The 17755-nt window shown below is 34.2% G+C and overlaps 1 protein-coding gene and 1 pseudogene across 19 annotated transcripts in view; one reads left to right on the forward strand and one right to left on the reverse strand.

The window, feature by feature from the left end:
* The window catches only part of DLG1 (discs large MAGUK scaffold protein 1), a 238327-nt gene that overhangs the window by 110903 nt on the left and 109669 nt on the right, over positions 1-17755 (reverse strand). For 11 of the 19 annotated variants that reach the window (XM_033128021.1, XM_033128025.1, XM_033128009.1 and 8 more), the window contains one exon: positions 11795-11893. The exons of the other annotated variants lie outside the window; for them this stretch is intronic. In XM_033128021.1, the coding sequence (XP_032983912.1) occupies positions 11795-11893 (99 nt within the window). The remainder of the gene's footprint in view (positions 1-11794; positions 11894-17755) is intronic. 19 annotated transcript variants of the gene reach the window in all.
* Positions 3704-4049, forward strand: LOC117034823 (40S ribosomal protein S26-like; annotated as a pseudogene).

Consider the following 17755-nt stretch of genomic DNA (forward strand, 5'->3'; position numbering starts at 1 on the left):
TTTACACACGAGAAGTGTATGAGGATCCAATGATGTAATATAAAAGAAAATATATTGTAAATCATAGAAACCTACTGTATTATTATTTACTAACAATATATATACCATTGTGTATGTTTCAACTTGGACAATAACGAAGTCCTACAATTCACTTAGAGATGGGGGGAAGGGATGTGTGTGGTAAAGAGGCAGGGATATTCCAGAAAAAACTAAGAAACCCCTAAACAATTTGACCCAAGTATCAATAACAAGACTTAAGAAACGTAATTTTGTTCACCCAACTTTTACTATTGTATTTCATTAACAAAAGGCCCTTAGAGGGGACTACTGTTATAAACACATTGCAGCTTCCTTACACAATTTCAGACGACAATATCACATTTAAAAAAATTGTGTTAAAAGAATTCTAAGATCTAGTTATTTAAAAATAGGCCAAAATTAGGTTAAAAAAATGCTTTTATGCTGTACACTGTATTTTTCCTTTTTAGCAGTTGTCAAATTTCATTATATTATTTGTTTAATGTCTCTTTATTCCCTAGTAAATTATAAACAACTTTTTTTCACAAACACCAGAGAATACATATTGGATTGTAATTTGAGACATACTGCATTAAAAGTTAAATGGTATCATTCAGGTGATCACTGTAAATTAAAGTGATTATAAAAGCAAATAGGGTGAATTTTGGGAAGATCGTTGACTAGGAAGCACCACAAATCTGTCTCTCCACCTAGATAACAATTGTACTGGCAGAATATATCGTGTTTCCCTGAAAATAAGACCTAGCTGGACAATCAGCTCTACTGAGTCTTTTGGAGCAAAAATTAATATAAGACCTGGTCTGTTATATTACATATTATATATTATATTATACTATATACTATATTAGATTATAGACCTGGTTTTATATTATAGTAAAATAAGACCAGGTTTTATATTAATTTTTGCTCCAAAAGACACATTAGAGCTGATTGTCTGGCTAGATCTTATTTTCGGGGAAACACGGTATCAGATGTAACTATTTTAAAATCATGTCGTCTTGCAAAAGCTTGCCAACTTCCAAAGGAAGTATTGGATGATAAACTGTGGTTAATCAGTCAATTTTAGCTCTTAGCACAGTTGCAACTACCCAACTCCCACCCCTTAGTCCTGTAACAGACATATATGCATGTGTTCCTGGAACAGTTGGCACAAAGCTTGCATAAGCCAGGGTAGGCAAAAAAAGGCCCTGTTCTCCAAATACAGGGGATCAGTGATCTGATTGTTGATTGTTGTTTCTCATCACAGAAATGCAGACAAAGAGGCAGTGGCCATTGTTGTTGAACCTCCCCCAATTAATGCAAATCCCTCTTCCTCTGGCTGATTTCCAGGGGATTTAAAGGGCAAGTACCTTTTCATACCATTTCATTTTTCTCTTTTTCCCCTTTTGAGAGCCAGACCCTGAAAACTAAAATATTCAAATGTAACCACATATACGAGGAAATGAGAAAGTCACTGTGCATGCCTAGGGGAGGTACTCACAGAGAAAACCTTAGGTTTATAGTCCAGGCTGATTCTCAGCAGGAAGATAGCTTACAACAATCAAAAAATCAAAAAAACAACACAAATCAAACCAAACAGAAAACCCCTGAAACCAAAAAACGGCCAACGCTAGAGAAGGGGGAAAATCTGATTTCCAAAGTTATCGCATCATAAGTCAAACGTCCAGTTTTCAACAAAAAAAAAAATCACAAGGCATACAAAGAAACAGGAAAGTATGGTCCATTCAAAGAAGAAAAAAACGGTCTTTGAAAAAGACCTGGTGGCAGATCAACTAGAAAAAGACTTTAAAATAACTATCTTAATGATTCACAGAACTAAATGATATGGTGAACAAAGTCAAGCTGATGATGTATGAGTAAAGTGGAAAAAAGTCAAAACAAAACCTAAATAAAGCGAAACTAAAAGGAAATTCTGGAGCTGTGAGAAGTACAATAATTGAAATAAAAAATTCACTACAGCAATTCAAAGACAGATTTAATTAGGCAGAAGAAGAAAAAAATCAGTGGACTTGAAAACAGGTCAATGAAAATTATTAAGTCAGAACAGAAAGATAAGATTGAAGAAAAGTGACCAGAGTGACACATCCGTGGGCCACCATTAAGCAGACCAACATACACATCGTGGGAGTCCCTGAAGGAAAAGAGAGAAATTAAAGGGCAGAGAGAATATCTGAAGAAATAATGGGCAAAACATTTCCAAATTTGATGACAGACATGAACATAAACATTCAAGAAGCTCAACAAACTCAATGTAGAATGAATTCAAAGAGATTCACACTAAGACACATTACAGTCAAACTGTTGAAAGACAAAGACAAAATTTTGAAAGCAGCAAGAAAGAACTAACTTGCTACACACAAAAGATCCTCAATAAGATTTCTCATCAGAAACTCTGGAGGTCAGAAGGCAGTGGGATGATATATTCAAAGTGCTAAAAGGAAAAAAAATGCCAACCAAGGGCCCTATATCTGGCAAAATTGTTCTTCATATGTGAGTGAGGAATTAAGACACTCCCAAATAAACAAAAGCTGGAAGAGTTCATCACCAGTAGACCTGCCTTGAAAGATATGCTAAAGTGAGACCTTCAGGTTGAAATGAAAGGACACCAGAGTAAGTAACTCAGGGTGTGTGAAGAAATAAAGATCTCAGTAAAATAAATACAAGGGCAATTATAAAAGCCAGTATTATTCTAACAGTGGCTTTTAACACTGTTTTTAACTTTTTGTTTTCCACATGATTTAAGAGATTAATATTTTTAAAATTATATTTAAAAAATTATTCTAAAGCTATTAGTCTAAAAGCTAACTATTAGTAAAGAATTAAATTCAATATTAGTAAATAACTAAATTCAATTAGTCTAAAAGCTGATATTATAGTAACTTGGCTTAGTAACTCCGTATTTGTTTTCTATATAATTTAAAGCACAAATATATTAAAAAATTATTAGTTTACATCTTTTTGGACATATAATGTTTAAATATGTAATTTTGTGCCATTGACAAATGAAAGAAGTGAGGATGGAACGTTAAAGGAGCAGAAATTTCTGTATATTATTGAAGGTAAGCTGGTACAAATTCAAATTAGGCTGTTATAACTTTAGTATGCTAAATTTAATCCCCATAGCAACCACAAAGGATATAGCTAAAGAATATACACAAAATAAAATAGGAAAGGAATGTAAACATTTCACTATTTTAAAAAAAGTCAGCCAGACAGGAAATAAGGGACAAAAAAAAAAAGATATAAAGGAATGAAATACAGAAAACAAATAACAGAATGACACAAGTCCCTTCTTTTTAGTAATTCCTTTAAAGGTAAATGGGTAAACTCTCCAATAAAAAAAAAAAAAAAAAGATTGGCAGAATGGATAAAAACATATGCTGTCTATAAGACTAACTTGAGATCCAAAGACACACACAGGTTAAAAGTAAAAAGATGGGAAAAGACATTCCATGCAAAGAGTAATCAAAAAATAGCAGAAGTGACTATGCTAGTATTAGACAAAATGGAATTTAAGGGAAAAAGGTTATGAGTTAAGAAGGGCATAACATATTAATAAAAGATTTAACACAGCAAGAAGATATAACAATTATAAACATTTATGTATCTAATCACAGACCATCAAAATAAATGAAGCAAGCTCTCTAAGGTCCTTGGTTCCAAGATGACCAAGAAAGGAACGAATGATGGTCATGCCAAAAATGGCCACGACCATGTGCAGCCTATTTGTTGCACCAACTGTGCCCAATGCATGCTCAAGGAAGGCCATTAAGAAGTCGGTCATTTGAAACATAGTAGAGACTGCACCCTTTAGGGACATTTCTGAAGCGAGTGTCTTTGATGCCTATGTACTTACCATGCTGTATGTGAAACTACATTACTGTTTAAGCTTCACAATTCACAGCATAGTAGTCAGGAATCGCTCTGGTAAAGCCCGGAAGGACTGAACAACCCTACTCCAATTTAGATCTGCCAGTGCTGCCCCATGACCTCCACCAACACCCATATAAGGAGCTAAATCTAAGGACTGAAGAAATAGTCTCTGGGGAAAAAAATAAAATGTAAATTATATATTTTTTAAAAACCCAAAATATATAAAGCAAAAAAAATGACAGAATTAAAGAGAGAAGTAAACAGCACTACAACAATAGTTGGAGATTTCAATTCCTCATTCGAAATAATGTGTAGAACAACCAAATGGTTAAGCAGGGAAACAGTGAACTTAAATAACACAATAAATGAAGTCGACCTAACAGACATATACAGAACAGTCTACCTAACAATAACAGCACACACATTCTTAAGTGCACAGAGGTCATTTTCCAAAATTGACCATATTTTAGGCCACAGATTAAGTCTCAACAGATTTAGAAAGATAGATAACATACAAAGTTATCCTCTGTGACCAAAACACAATGAAGATAGTAAGCAAAAACAGAAGGCAAAATGGAAAATTAACCAAATTGTGGAAATTAAACAACACACTCTTAAAACAACCAATGGATCAAAGAAGTCACAAAGGAAATGAAAAATACTTAGAGATGAATTAGAATTAAAACACAACATACCAAAACTTATGGTACACAGCAGAAGTAGTGCTAAAGAGGAAATTTATAGCTAAGGTGCTTACCTTAAGAAACAAAATCTCTTAAATCAACCATCTAACTTTACAACTTAAGAAACTAGTAAAAGAATAATAAACTAAACCCAAAATTAGCAGAAGGAAGCAAATAATAAAAATTCCAGCAGAGGCAGAGAATAGAAAAATAAGAGAAAATCAGTCAGACCAAAAGTTAGTTCTTTGAAAAGATAAAAAAACTGATAAACTTTTGGCTAAATGAAATAAGAACAAAAGAGAGAAGACTCAAATTACTAAAATCAGAAATCAAAGTGGGGGCATTACTACCAATTCTACAGAAATAAAATAGATTATTACAGTATCATGACCAAGTGTACACCAACAAATTGGATAACCTACACAAAATGGACAAACTCCTACCAAGACTAAATCATGAAGAAACGGAAAATCTGAATAGAGCTATAACTTAGTAAGAAGATTGAATCAGTAATAAAAAATCTCCCAACAAAGTAAAGCCCTTGCTCTGAGGGACTTATTGGTGAATTCTACCAAGCATTTGGAGAACTAACACAAATTCTTTTCAAACTTTGCCAAAGAAATGAAAAGAAAGGCACACTTCCTAACTCATTTTATGAGGCTGGCATTGCACTGATACCAAAGCCAGACAAAGACACTATAAGAAAAGAAAAGAACAGACCAACTTCTCTTATGAACATTCATACAAAAATCCCCAATAAAATGGTAACAGAACGAATTCAGCCACATAGTAAGATTATAAACCAAGTGGGATTTATTCCTGGAATGTGAGAATGATTCAACATTCGAATGTTGATCAATGTAATATAGCACATCAACAGAATGAAAGAAAAATAACGACAGGATCACCTCAATCAATGCAGAAAAAGTATCTGACAATATTCACATCCTTTCATTAAAACACTCAACAAAGAACACCAGGACACCATCTCAGCATAGTAAAAGTCATATATGAAAAACCTACAATGAACATCACACTGAATGGTGAAAGCTGAAAGCTTTTCCTCTAACATCAGAAACAAGGCAAGGATGCTGCTTTCACTACTTCTATTCAACACAGTACTGGAAGTCATAGCCAAACAGGCAAGAAAAAGAATTAAAAGACATTCACATTGGAAAGGAAGAAGGAAACTTATCTTTGTTTGCAGATGATACTATGGTACATGTAGAAAACCCTAAATGTAACACACACACACACACACACACACACACACACACACACACACAAAACCTGTTAGAACTAATAGACAAATTTAGCAAAGTAGCAGAATACAGTCAACACACAAAAATCAGTTGTATTCCTATACACAAACTGAAAAGAAAATTATAAAAAATAATTCCATTTACAATAGCATCTAGAAGAATAAAATAATGAGGAATGAATTTATTCAATAAGGGGGAAAGCTTGTACAATGAAAACTACAAAACATGCTGAAAGAAAGACTACAGAAGTAAATGGAAACACATTCTGTGTTCATGGATTAGACGACTTAATATTGTTAAGATGTCATTACTACCCAAAGCGATTTACAGATTCAATCCAATCCCTACCAATCCCTATCGAAAATCCCAGTGAAGTTTCTTGCAGAAGTGGAAAAGTCCATCTCAAAATGGGAAAAGTCCATCCCTTGTGGAATCTCAAGGGATCTGTTAACCAAAACAATCCTGAAAAAAAGAACAAAGCTGGAGAAGTCACATGTCCTCATTTCAAAACTACAAAGCTGCAGTAGTCAAAACAGTTTGGTATTGGCATAAAGACAGATGTACAGACCAACTGAAACAGAGTATAAAATATATGAATAAAACCCTCATATATATGGCAAATTATTTTCAACTGTGCCAGGACCATTTGATGGTGAATGCACAGTCTTTTCAACAAATGGTGCTGGGAAAACTGGATATCCATGTGCAAGAGAATGAAGCTGGACCCTTACCTAACACCATATACAAAAATTAACTCAAAATGGATCAAGGACCTAAATGTTAGTCCTAAAACAATAAAATTCTTAGAAGAGAACATAGCACAAAAGCTTCATTACATTGGATTTGGCAATGATTCACTGGCTATACCACCAAAGGCACAGGCAACAAAAGAAAATACGGACAATTTGGACTTCCTGAAAACTAAAAATTTTTGTATATCAAAGACACTATCCATAGAGTAAAATACAACTACACGATGAGAGAAAATATTTGCAAATCATATATCTGATAAGGAATATCTAGAATATATAGAAAATTCCCAAAACTCAACAACAAAAAACAAACAACCCGATACATAAATGGGTAAAGGACTTCAATACTTTTCTCCACAGAAGATACACAAATTGTCAATAAGCACATGAAAAGATGCTCAGCATCATGAATCATTAGGAAACTGCAAGTGAATACTAAAATGAGATCACCTAACACCCATTACGCAGGTCCAGTGGCTCAGGTGGTTGGAGTGCTGTGCTCCTAATGACGAGGTCGCTGGTTCGATTCCCACATGGGCCAGTGAGCTGCGACCTCTACAGCTAAGACGGTGAACAATGGCTCTCCCTGGAGCTAGGCTGCCGTGAACAGCCAGAAGTCCGAAGTCTGCGTAAGCTATTGTGTGCTGCCATGAGCCATGGCCGTCAGCCGGGGAGAGCTGCTGTGAGCGGCTGACTGGTGACCAACTGCCTCAGCTGGGGGGTGCTAGGCTCATAATACCAGCATGGGCCAGGGAGCTGTGTCCTACACAACTAGACTGAGAAACAACGGCTTGAACCGAAGCGGGGGGGAGGTGGGAAACAAGGAAAAAAAGAGAATACAACAAGTGTGGGTGAGGGTGCAAGTGTGGGTGAAGGTGTGGAGAAATTGGAACCACTGTGCTGGGAATATACAATAATATATCCACTGTGGAAAACAGTATGGCAGTTAAAAAAAAATTACCATATGATCCAGTAATTCCACTTTTGGGTATATACTCGAGAATTGAAAGCAGGATCTTGAAGTAGTATTTGTATACACGTGTTTACAGCAGCATTACTCACAAGAGCTAAAAAGTGGAAGCAACCCTAGTCCATCGACAGATGAATGGAAAAGTAAACTGTGGTATATACCTAAAATGGGGTATCATTTAACCTTCAAAAGAAAGAAATGCTACATATGCTACAACATGGGCTAACTCTGAGGACATTATGGTATGTATAATAAGCCAGCCACAAAAAGACAAAGACTATATGATTCAACTTAGGTATTTAGAGTCAAAATCATAGAGACAGAAAGGAGAATGGTGATTGCCAGGGCCTGGGGGGAGGTAGGAATGGGAAGTTATTATTCAATGGGTATAGAGTTTTAGTTTTGTAAGATGAACAGAGTTCTACAGATGGATGATGGTGATGGTTACAAAGTAATATGAATATACGTAATACCACTGAATTGTAAACTTAAAAATGGTTAAGGTGGTAAATTTTACATTATGTGTATTTTACAACGAAAAAATTGGAAAAAAATGTATGACCTCAATCTAATTATCAAAATGCATCAAACAAACACAAATTGTAGGATAATCTACCAAATAACCAGCCTGTTCTCTTGTAAATATTTTTGTTATAGCTAATCTTCTTATTTAGCTCATTGTACTATATGCTTATAATTTTTGTTAAAATTATAAGCATATAATTACGCTTATTATACAGAGTAACATTGTATAATAAGCATAATTCCTACTATAGGAGGCTTTCATAAAATTTAAATGACCTATCAATAAAAAAATTACTCTGAAAAGTATAAAAATTCTACAAGTAATGAAAGACAAAAACTGTGATCTATCTAGCTATCTGTCTAATTTGCCTGATCATCAAACTCAAAAATATGGTACTATGGTAATATATCTCATAAAGGTATATGGGATTTCTTTGTACTATTCTTACAACTTTCTGTAAGTCTGAAATGATTTGAAATAATACAAAACAACAACCAAACAAAAGCAAAAATCACAAAACCACAAAAAAAGACTGCAGTTACATATCAATGTTGTATGGTTAAAAAAGGCTCTTTAAAAAAAGTATGCTATTCTATTTAAGATTACCAGTAAAATGAAAATACATCATCATGCTTTAGATCATACTAATGATCAACTAATTTAAAACTCAACACTTCGATATTTTGTGAAATGTGAAAGATCCAGAAGCAACAGGATGTTCTGCACTGGCTAGATCTCTAATGTAACTATTCTCATGTCATGTGGGAATTATTTGTTAATGTGCCTCTTGCTCAGACAGTAAGCTCCTAGAAGACAAGGACATCTTAGTATACACACGATTAGAACAGTAACAAACAAACTGAACAAAAACCAATCCCTCCAGAGCAAATTTGATTATGAACAAAGACTTTCATACACACACAAATTAGCTATAAAGCATTTTCAACAATATCTTAATAATAGCTGGTGGAAATAGAGGTCTAAATAGAGCATCTGGTTTTGAACAAGAATGTTTATCCTGGGGTGGAAATAAGCTTGTATATTTATAGGCCAGTATCACAGAGATTATATGATTACATATCCAGTAGGAAGAACTAGCATCTGTTATTCACCTACTGTTATCTGTTTCTATGTAAAAAAACTGAGGCTCTGAGAAACTGAGTAATTTCCCCACCACCACGCAGCCAGAAGGGGATGAGATCAGGAAATGTTGAGTGAGGCCAGGAAGTGATAGGTGTCATGTGTATGTGTGTGTGTATGTATGTATGTATGTATGTGTGTGTGTGTGTGTGTGTGTATATATATACATAATATATATATATTTTATATATAAAATATATATTTATATATATATATTATATATATTTATATATATAATATATATAGTAAGTCCATGGTCTTTCGGCAACTGCAAGCAGCCATATCTTTCTTTGTACACTCTGTCTAATTAGCATAATTCCTACTGTAGAGGACTTTCATAAAATTTAAATGACACGATATCAATAAAAAATTACTCTGAAAAGTATAAAAGTTCTACAAGAAAGATAAAAATTATGATCTATCTAGCTATCTAATTTGCCTGATCCTCAAACTCATTTTGAAGCAGTTAGGGAGGCGTTATCTCTCATTTTAATAGATGTAATAACCACAAAAGTCAGAGAGGTTAAGTAACTTGTTTGAGTCACAAAGGCAGAACTAGATCCTGAATCTTGCGTCTTCTGCTTCTCTTTCTAGTACATCCTGATGCATCTAAAATGTAAAGTAGTAGATCCTTAGAAGAAAAATTTTATCCATTTAAAATGTTAAAACTAGGTTATATATTAACAATGGCCTTCAAAATTGATTTGGGGACAAATATTTTAATCAGTTGTATTAATTTTGTAATGTACATGTTATACTCCATTAATCAGGAAAACACTTATGTACCCTGGAAAATGAAGCACACCCACAGGCTTCTTACATAACACAACATAAATTAATAAGCTATCCTTCATGGACTTTTGTAGTGTATTTAAAACCTAAAATGAGACTGGGTAGAATAAATAAGCCTCTCTCTTTTGCAGATATCCTCCTTTGCTTTTTAAACTTGTTCTTAGGTTTATTGTTTCAAAGAAATATGAAATAACTAACATGAAGAGCCAAGATCATGTGCCAGCTGCACATGCCTTATTATTCTTTCAATTATTGTAAAACATCTCAAGGTAGTACTACTATTACCTTGAGTGTTACCCAGAAGTAAAGAGAATCTCAGAGTGGTTAAGTAAACTTCTCAGTTACACAACTAGTAACTGGTACAACTGGAATTCCAAACCTGATCAAACTGATTCTTAAGACCTTTATAAATACAAGGCTATGCAATGTCTCAACAATTTCCAAGTATATGTAGTGTGACGCTATTTTAGGGGCACTTGGGGTAAATAAATCAGAGCACTTTGAACAGGAAAGGACAAATTCCCTATTGAATGTAAGAAAAACCACTATTACAAAATTTCAAAGGATTCTGGAAAACCATTTTAACATCAAAAGATGAACTGAAGTGACAAGAGTAAAATAAACTTTCAAATCTTAAAATAAACACTGTATTACTAAATCCTAGATATTTGGAAAGATGTTACATTATTACAATATTATAATAACCCTTAGGCTGCTTACTCAGAATAATTAAAGTCTTAGTGTAATACCTGTAATTTCCCTTAGAATCCTATTTTGTATGGTGTTCCTATTGATTTTCACCTTGTAGAAAAGGGGAAGGGTACTGAGATGTGAGTAATCACAGTTCATATCCCATTTTCCTCCACAATGGGACTTATTTTGAAACTGAGTTTACACAGGAAACATGCTATTTTTCCTAGATTTTATGCTACAGATCAATAATTGCAAAAACACCTAAAGATGTATTTATTTACACTTTAAATGAGATTGAGATCTTTCACACCAAAGATCATCATTATTATACTTAACACTATTACCACTATTCTGACTTTGGATGACTCTGTTGGTAAGGCAGCCAGTATCTTAATAAGCTATCCCTTGGAACTACTAAAGCTTTGAAAGCAAAACGGTTCAGAATCTGATATTTAGCTATTACTTTATTTTTTGACTGTTACACATTAACTTTTTAAAAGTAAACTTTTCATTTTAGAAAAGTTTTACAATTACAGAAAAGTTGCAAACACAGCACAAAAAATTCCCATATACTTTATATACATTGGCTATTATTTTTAACTAATAAATGTTAAGTATATTATCTAGCCAATGACAGAAAGATGAATTATTTCCAAAGAAGATACATATATACCGGGAAACAACATGCTATATAAAATGACACATCCAGTACAACATGAGGAGGACAATGATTTTTATTTTAAAAAATAAAATTTTCAAAAGCAAAAATATTTTAAAACTGTTTCAAATAGATTTACAGTACAAAAGGCACAATAACAAATCTAAGGAGTTTCAATATTACGAAGTTTGGAATGTGTCCTCTTTCATTGACACCTAATAAAGTGGCAAATATTGAACCTACTTTACTTTAAATCCCAAATATTTAATTCTCTAAAAATACCAATTGAAGCCCAATGTGAATTACCAAATCTAACCAAGAAATGATTAAAACACTTTGAAAAAACACAAATGAAACATTAAAAGCAAATTAAATTTTTATAAAGAAAAAAGAAACTAATAAAAACCTGTGGTATGGTGGGTAGGATGACAGTACTCTCAGCAGGGACGGGCAGGACAGGGATCACAGGGACAGTGGGAGAAGAGAGAGGTACAGCTTCTGTTGGCTAAAAATCATCAACGACAAAAAAATCAGGAAAAATACCAAAATAAAAAGGAAACACATAACAGAAAGTTCTGTCATATAATTTTCAGAAATAATAGGTAAAATAGTAATACGTTACTTCAATTTAAATGAGGAAATGATCTCCAGAAATTATTTTAGAAATAATTACATCACCAGTAATTTTAACTATTCTGTAGTTAAAATGAGTCACTAATCCTTAGATATTTAAATGAAAATAACAAAAGATAATAGCTTACAATACTCATCTAGGACAAGACACTCATTTCAGAGAGAGACTACAAAATATTTTCCTAGCATGCAGAATATATTTGACTACTTTCCTCCTTGTATTCAAAGAATCAAAAATAATTTCATTAGCCCATCTGGTAGGCAATTGGGGCTTATAAATCCATAGATAAAAGATACAAAGGACTTAAACTGAATCTGTATTATTTAAAATAATCTTTGCCATTAGTCTCTACAATCAATAACTTAATCTGCCTTAAACCTGTCTATAAAGTCATTAATTCAACTAACATTCATTGAGTATATATTATGTGCCAGACATATGGAAAAAATGAAAAGAGTGGGAACTCTAGTGACATAATTTTAAAAGTTTTGATATTTATACTGAATTACTCTGACTTGAATTATGTTTTTAAAGATGTAACTAGAACACAGAAAAGGTGTTTTGTAGTAAGTCCCAATCCCTATCAAATGGATTAATTCAGAAAACTTGCTATACCAATGACATATATTACATGTATAAGAAAACCTTAAAATTAAATCAATAAGAGGACAATGTGCATTAGAAGAGACTTGAAACAGAAAGAACAAATTGCTAAACTTGAAACTATGCTTTTCCTCACTGATAAAAAAATACAAAATGAAATTACAACGTTGACATTTTTTGTCTATCGTGTCAATCAAAATTTATTAAAAATATACGAAGTCTCTTCAATAATGGTGCTGGGACAACTGGATAACCACATACAAAAGAATGAAGTTATACCATTACCTCACATCACATAGAAGAATTAACTGGAAATAATCAACAACCTAAATATAAGCGCTAAGACCATAAAATTCTTAGAAGAAAACATAGGGGCAAATCTTGAAGACCCTGAATTTGACAATGGATTCTTAAATATGACCATCAAAAGCATAAGTGACAGACATACATACACATTTATACATAGGATTTAATCAGAATTAAAACTCCTTTTACCAAAGGGCATTATCAAGAAAGTAGAAAAGACAACCTATAGAATGGGAGAAAATCTTTGCAAATCACACATATGATGAGAGTTTAATGTCCAGAATATATAAAGAACTCCAACTCAACAACAAAGAGGCAATTATTAGGTTGGTGCAAAAGTGACTGTGGTTTTTGCAATCACTTTTAACCTGTTTAAACTGCAATTACTTTTGCACCAACCTAATAAAAAATGAGCAATGAACTTGAATAGATATTTCTTCAAAAAAAGATATACAAATGGCCAATAAACACATGAAAAGATATATGTAATTATTCATTAGAGAAACGCAAATCAAAGTTACAATGATATATCACTTCAGACCTAATAACAGGCTGTAATAAAAAGGGAAAACAAAAATGGAAAATAAGTGTTGATGAACATGTGCAAAACTGGAACCCTCAAAAACTGCTGGTGGGAATGAAAAATGGTGTAGCCCTGTGGAAAAGTTTGGCAGTTTTCAAAAAACTAGAAATAGGATTACCATGTGACTCAGTAATTCTACTCCTAGGTATATTCTCAAAAGAAATGGAGACAGGGAATTGGATACTTTACACCAACATTCAATGATGCATTATTCGCAACAGTTCAAAGGTGGAAACAACACAAGTGTCCACCAACAGATGAATGGATAAACAAATGTGGTATATATGCGTACATACAATGGATATTATTCAGCCATTAAAAAGAATGCAATTCGGATATGCTACAACATCAATGAATCTCAAAAACATCATGTTAAGTGAAATTAACCACACACAAAATGACAATATTGTGATTCCACTTACATGAAATATTTAGAATAGATACATTTATAGGAAGATTACAAGTTACCAAGGCTAGGGAGAGAGGAGCACTGGGGAGCTACTGCTTCTTTTTTACAGAGTTTGGGGTAATGAAATGGCCACATAAGGCTCCCCAGCCTAGGGTTCCAGTGCAAGAACGAGAAGTCCCCATAATTTCTGGCTGTGAGAATGAGAGGGAATCGTGGTTGAGTGAGACAGAGGGCTGCTGGAGTCCCTGGCGTCCTCTTAAAGGGCCTGTGCACAGACTTAGTTGCTGAGTTGCTGACGTACTCACTCGCTTTGAGCTCTAGTGCTGGGGCAGCAGCTCAAAAAAGTGCCAGGGACATATGGGGAGGAATTGAATTGTCTGGCTTCAGAGAGAGAAATAGAGAGGCAGCTTTCTCTCAGACAGAAGTACTGGTAGATTCAATTGTTGCTTTGCTGAGCCCTCCCCAAAGCCAGCCTGCACAGGCAGGCGGGCACTATATCTGAATATCCATTGACCTAGCTAACACCGTTCACCCTCCCTTGGTGATTCCCTGAGACCTCACCCCACCCAACTTCCAGGTCCGCCCGAGCACTTCTATTGGTTTTTCCATACAGATGGCTTGCCTTGGCATAAGATGGGGACTTTCCTAAATGCCTCAAGGGTTCACAAACCCCAAACAAGCAGCAGCTGGCCTCAGTGTGCCCCAAACCTCTTGCTAAGTAGCCCCAAATCCAGCACTAGTGGCAACCATCTGAAGATCACTTTGTAGCTCTGAACAAGTGGCCCGAGGCAGGGCACAGGCAGCGACTGACCTTGGCCTGCACCAGAGCCCCTCCCAAGAGGCCCCAGGACCAGCACACCTGGTAGCCAGCAGAGCACCACCCAACCATCTCCACAAACAACACATCTAAGGGCAGACTCAGCAGGCACCAGATCCCTGCTAAAGCAAATCCTGCTCTGTGGGGTCAGCCCCTGCACAAGAGCACCTTCAATGTACTCATGGCTATTCTTCATAGCCAATCAACCTGACAGTCAATCCCTCCCAACTGAAATGCCAACAGCAATCTAGGCTCAACTACAACACAAGGGCACACACAACCACACAGGGCACACTCCTGGAGTACTTGGCTCAGGTGACCAGGGAGAATGCGACACTGGGCCCCACAGGACATTTACTATATAAGGCCACTCTACCTAGACCTGGAGATGTAGGAGATCTACCTAATACATAGAAACAAACACAGGGAGGCAGCCAAAATGAGGAGACAAAGAAACACGTACCAAATGAAAGAACAAAACTCCAGAAAAAGAATTAAATGAAGACAAGCAATCTACTAGGTGCAGAGTCAAAACAATGGTTATAAGGATGCTCAATTAACTTACGGGAAAAGTAGATGAACTCAGTGAGAACTTTAAGAAGAGTTAGGAAACATAAAAACAGAGATAGAAAAAAATAGAAAACATTAAAAAGAATATCAGTCAGAAATTCAGAAATGAAGAATACAATAACTGAAATGAAGACTACCTTAGAGGGAATTAACAGTAGATTAGATGAAGCAGAGGACTGAATCAGCGATTTGAAGACAAGGTAGCAGAAACACACTATCAGAAAAGCAAAAACTAAAAAGAATTTTTTAAAAATGAGGACAGTTAAGGAGCCTCTGAAATAACAGCCAGCATACAACATTTACATCATAAGGATACCAGAGGAGAAGAGAGAAACAGCAAGGAATTGAAACCTACCTGAAGAAATAATGATGGAAAACTTCCCTAACCTGGCAAAGGAAGTAGACATACAGTCCATCAAGTGCAGAGAGTCCCAAACAAGATGACCCAAAAAAGTCCACACCAAGACACATCATAATTAAAATGTCAAAGATTAAAGACAAAGAGAGAATCTTAAAAGCAGCAAAAAAAAAAGCTGGTAGTTACCTACAAGGGAGCTCCCATAAGACTGTCAGCTGATTTCTCAAAGTTAATATTCTGTGTCAATCTCTTCTGGCCTTCAAACTGATGAAAAGCAAGGACCTATAACCAAGATTACTCTACCCAGCAAAAGTTATCATTTAAAATCGAAGGACAGATAAAGAGCTTCCCAGACAAAAAGCTAAAGTAGTTGACCAACAGCAAACCAGTATTACAAGAAATGTTAAAGGGACTTAAAAAGAAGGAAAAAGATAAAAATACGAATAACAAAATGGCAATAACTACATACCTATTAATTATTACTTAAATGTAAATGGATTAAATGCTTCATCAAAAGACATAGGACGGCTGGGTGGAAAAGAAAACAAAACCTTTACATATGCTGCCTACAAGAGAATCACTTCAGATCAAAAGACACACACAGACTGAAAGTAAAGGGATAGAAAAAGTATTTCATGAAAATGGAAAAAAAAAAAAAAAGCTGGGGGTAGCAATACTTATTTCAGACAAAATAGACTTTAAAACAAAGGCTATACCAAGAGACAAAGAAAGACCCAGTAATGTCACTTATGAGCAGTTATCCAAAAAAAACTCAAAAACGAATTTGAAAAGACATATGCATCCTTATGTTCACTGCAGCATTATTTACAGTAACAAACATATGGAAGAAACCTAAGTGTCCATCAATAGATAAATGGGTAAAGATGTGGTACATACATACAACAGAATATTATTCAGCCATTAAAAAAAAAAAGAAATTTTGCCATTTGTGACAACATGGATGAACTTAGAGGGTATTATGTATGCTAAGTGAAATTAGTCAGAGAAGACAAATACCACATTAATTTACTTATATGTGGAATCTGAAAAACAAAATAAACAAAGCAGAAAAACCTCACAGATATAGAGAACATTTTGATGGTTTCCAGATGGAAATGGGGTTGAGGAGGAAGATGTGCAAATTACCAGTTACAAAAACAGTCATAGGGATGTAAAGTACAGCATAGGGAATATAGTCAATAATAGTGTAATAATTAGGTATGGTGTCAAATGGGTACCAGACTTATAGAGGTGATAACTTCATAAGTTATATAAATGTCTAATCACTATGGTGTACAACGGAAATTAACATAATATTGTATATCAACTATAATTGAAAAATAAAAAAATTATTATAAAAAAGAAAACAATTTTTAATGCATGGAAACAGGTACTCTCACACTGCTCTTGGATATAAAAATCCATGCAAACTTTATGAAAAGCAATTTAGCAGTCATTATCTGTAGCCTTAAAAATGTCTAAGCTCTGACTTAAAAGTTTTAGAAATCTACCTTAAGGGAATAATTTAAAAAGCAAATGTTTAATATATTCTCTTGAGCGTTGTTTTACTTGGGGAAATATCCTAAATATCCAAAGGTCTTGGAATTGTTAAGTAAATAATGATAATTATATGATTAAATGTTAGGCAAAAATTACTAATACAAATCATCTCTAGAACAGTTTGTAAGTCATATGGGATACTGCCTATCTTGTGACATTAAGCAAAAAAGGGAAGATGAAACTTGTGTTAAAAAAAAAAAAAGGAAAGAAATGTTTGAAAAGTTAATCTCTTAGGGCAGGATTACAAGCAGCTTTTCCCCCTGCCTCTTTATTTCAAATTCTACTTTTCCAGTTGTCAACAATGAATATGTAGCAATATTATAATGCAGAGTGAGGAATGTGAGCTCTTCTGTTCATATCAAGAGAAAAACAATTATTATGATCACTCATCACCTCATTCTCTAGAAAATAAACTGAAAATATATTTCACATTAATTGTTCTAAAAGATGCTAACAAATTTCAATGATTTATACGACTATTAGAGTTGAAAAAGCTAGGAATTAAGTTAACCCTTCATTTTACAACT

Source organism: Rhinolophus ferrumequinum, chromosome 2 (genome assembly GCF_004115265.2).
Source record: "Rhinolophus ferrumequinum isolate MPI-CBG mRhiFer1 chromosome 2, mRhiFer1_v1.p, whole genome shotgun sequence".
Classification (NCBI taxonomy): Eukaryota; Metazoa; Chordata; class Mammalia; order Chiroptera; family Rhinolophidae; genus Rhinolophus; species Rhinolophus ferrumequinum.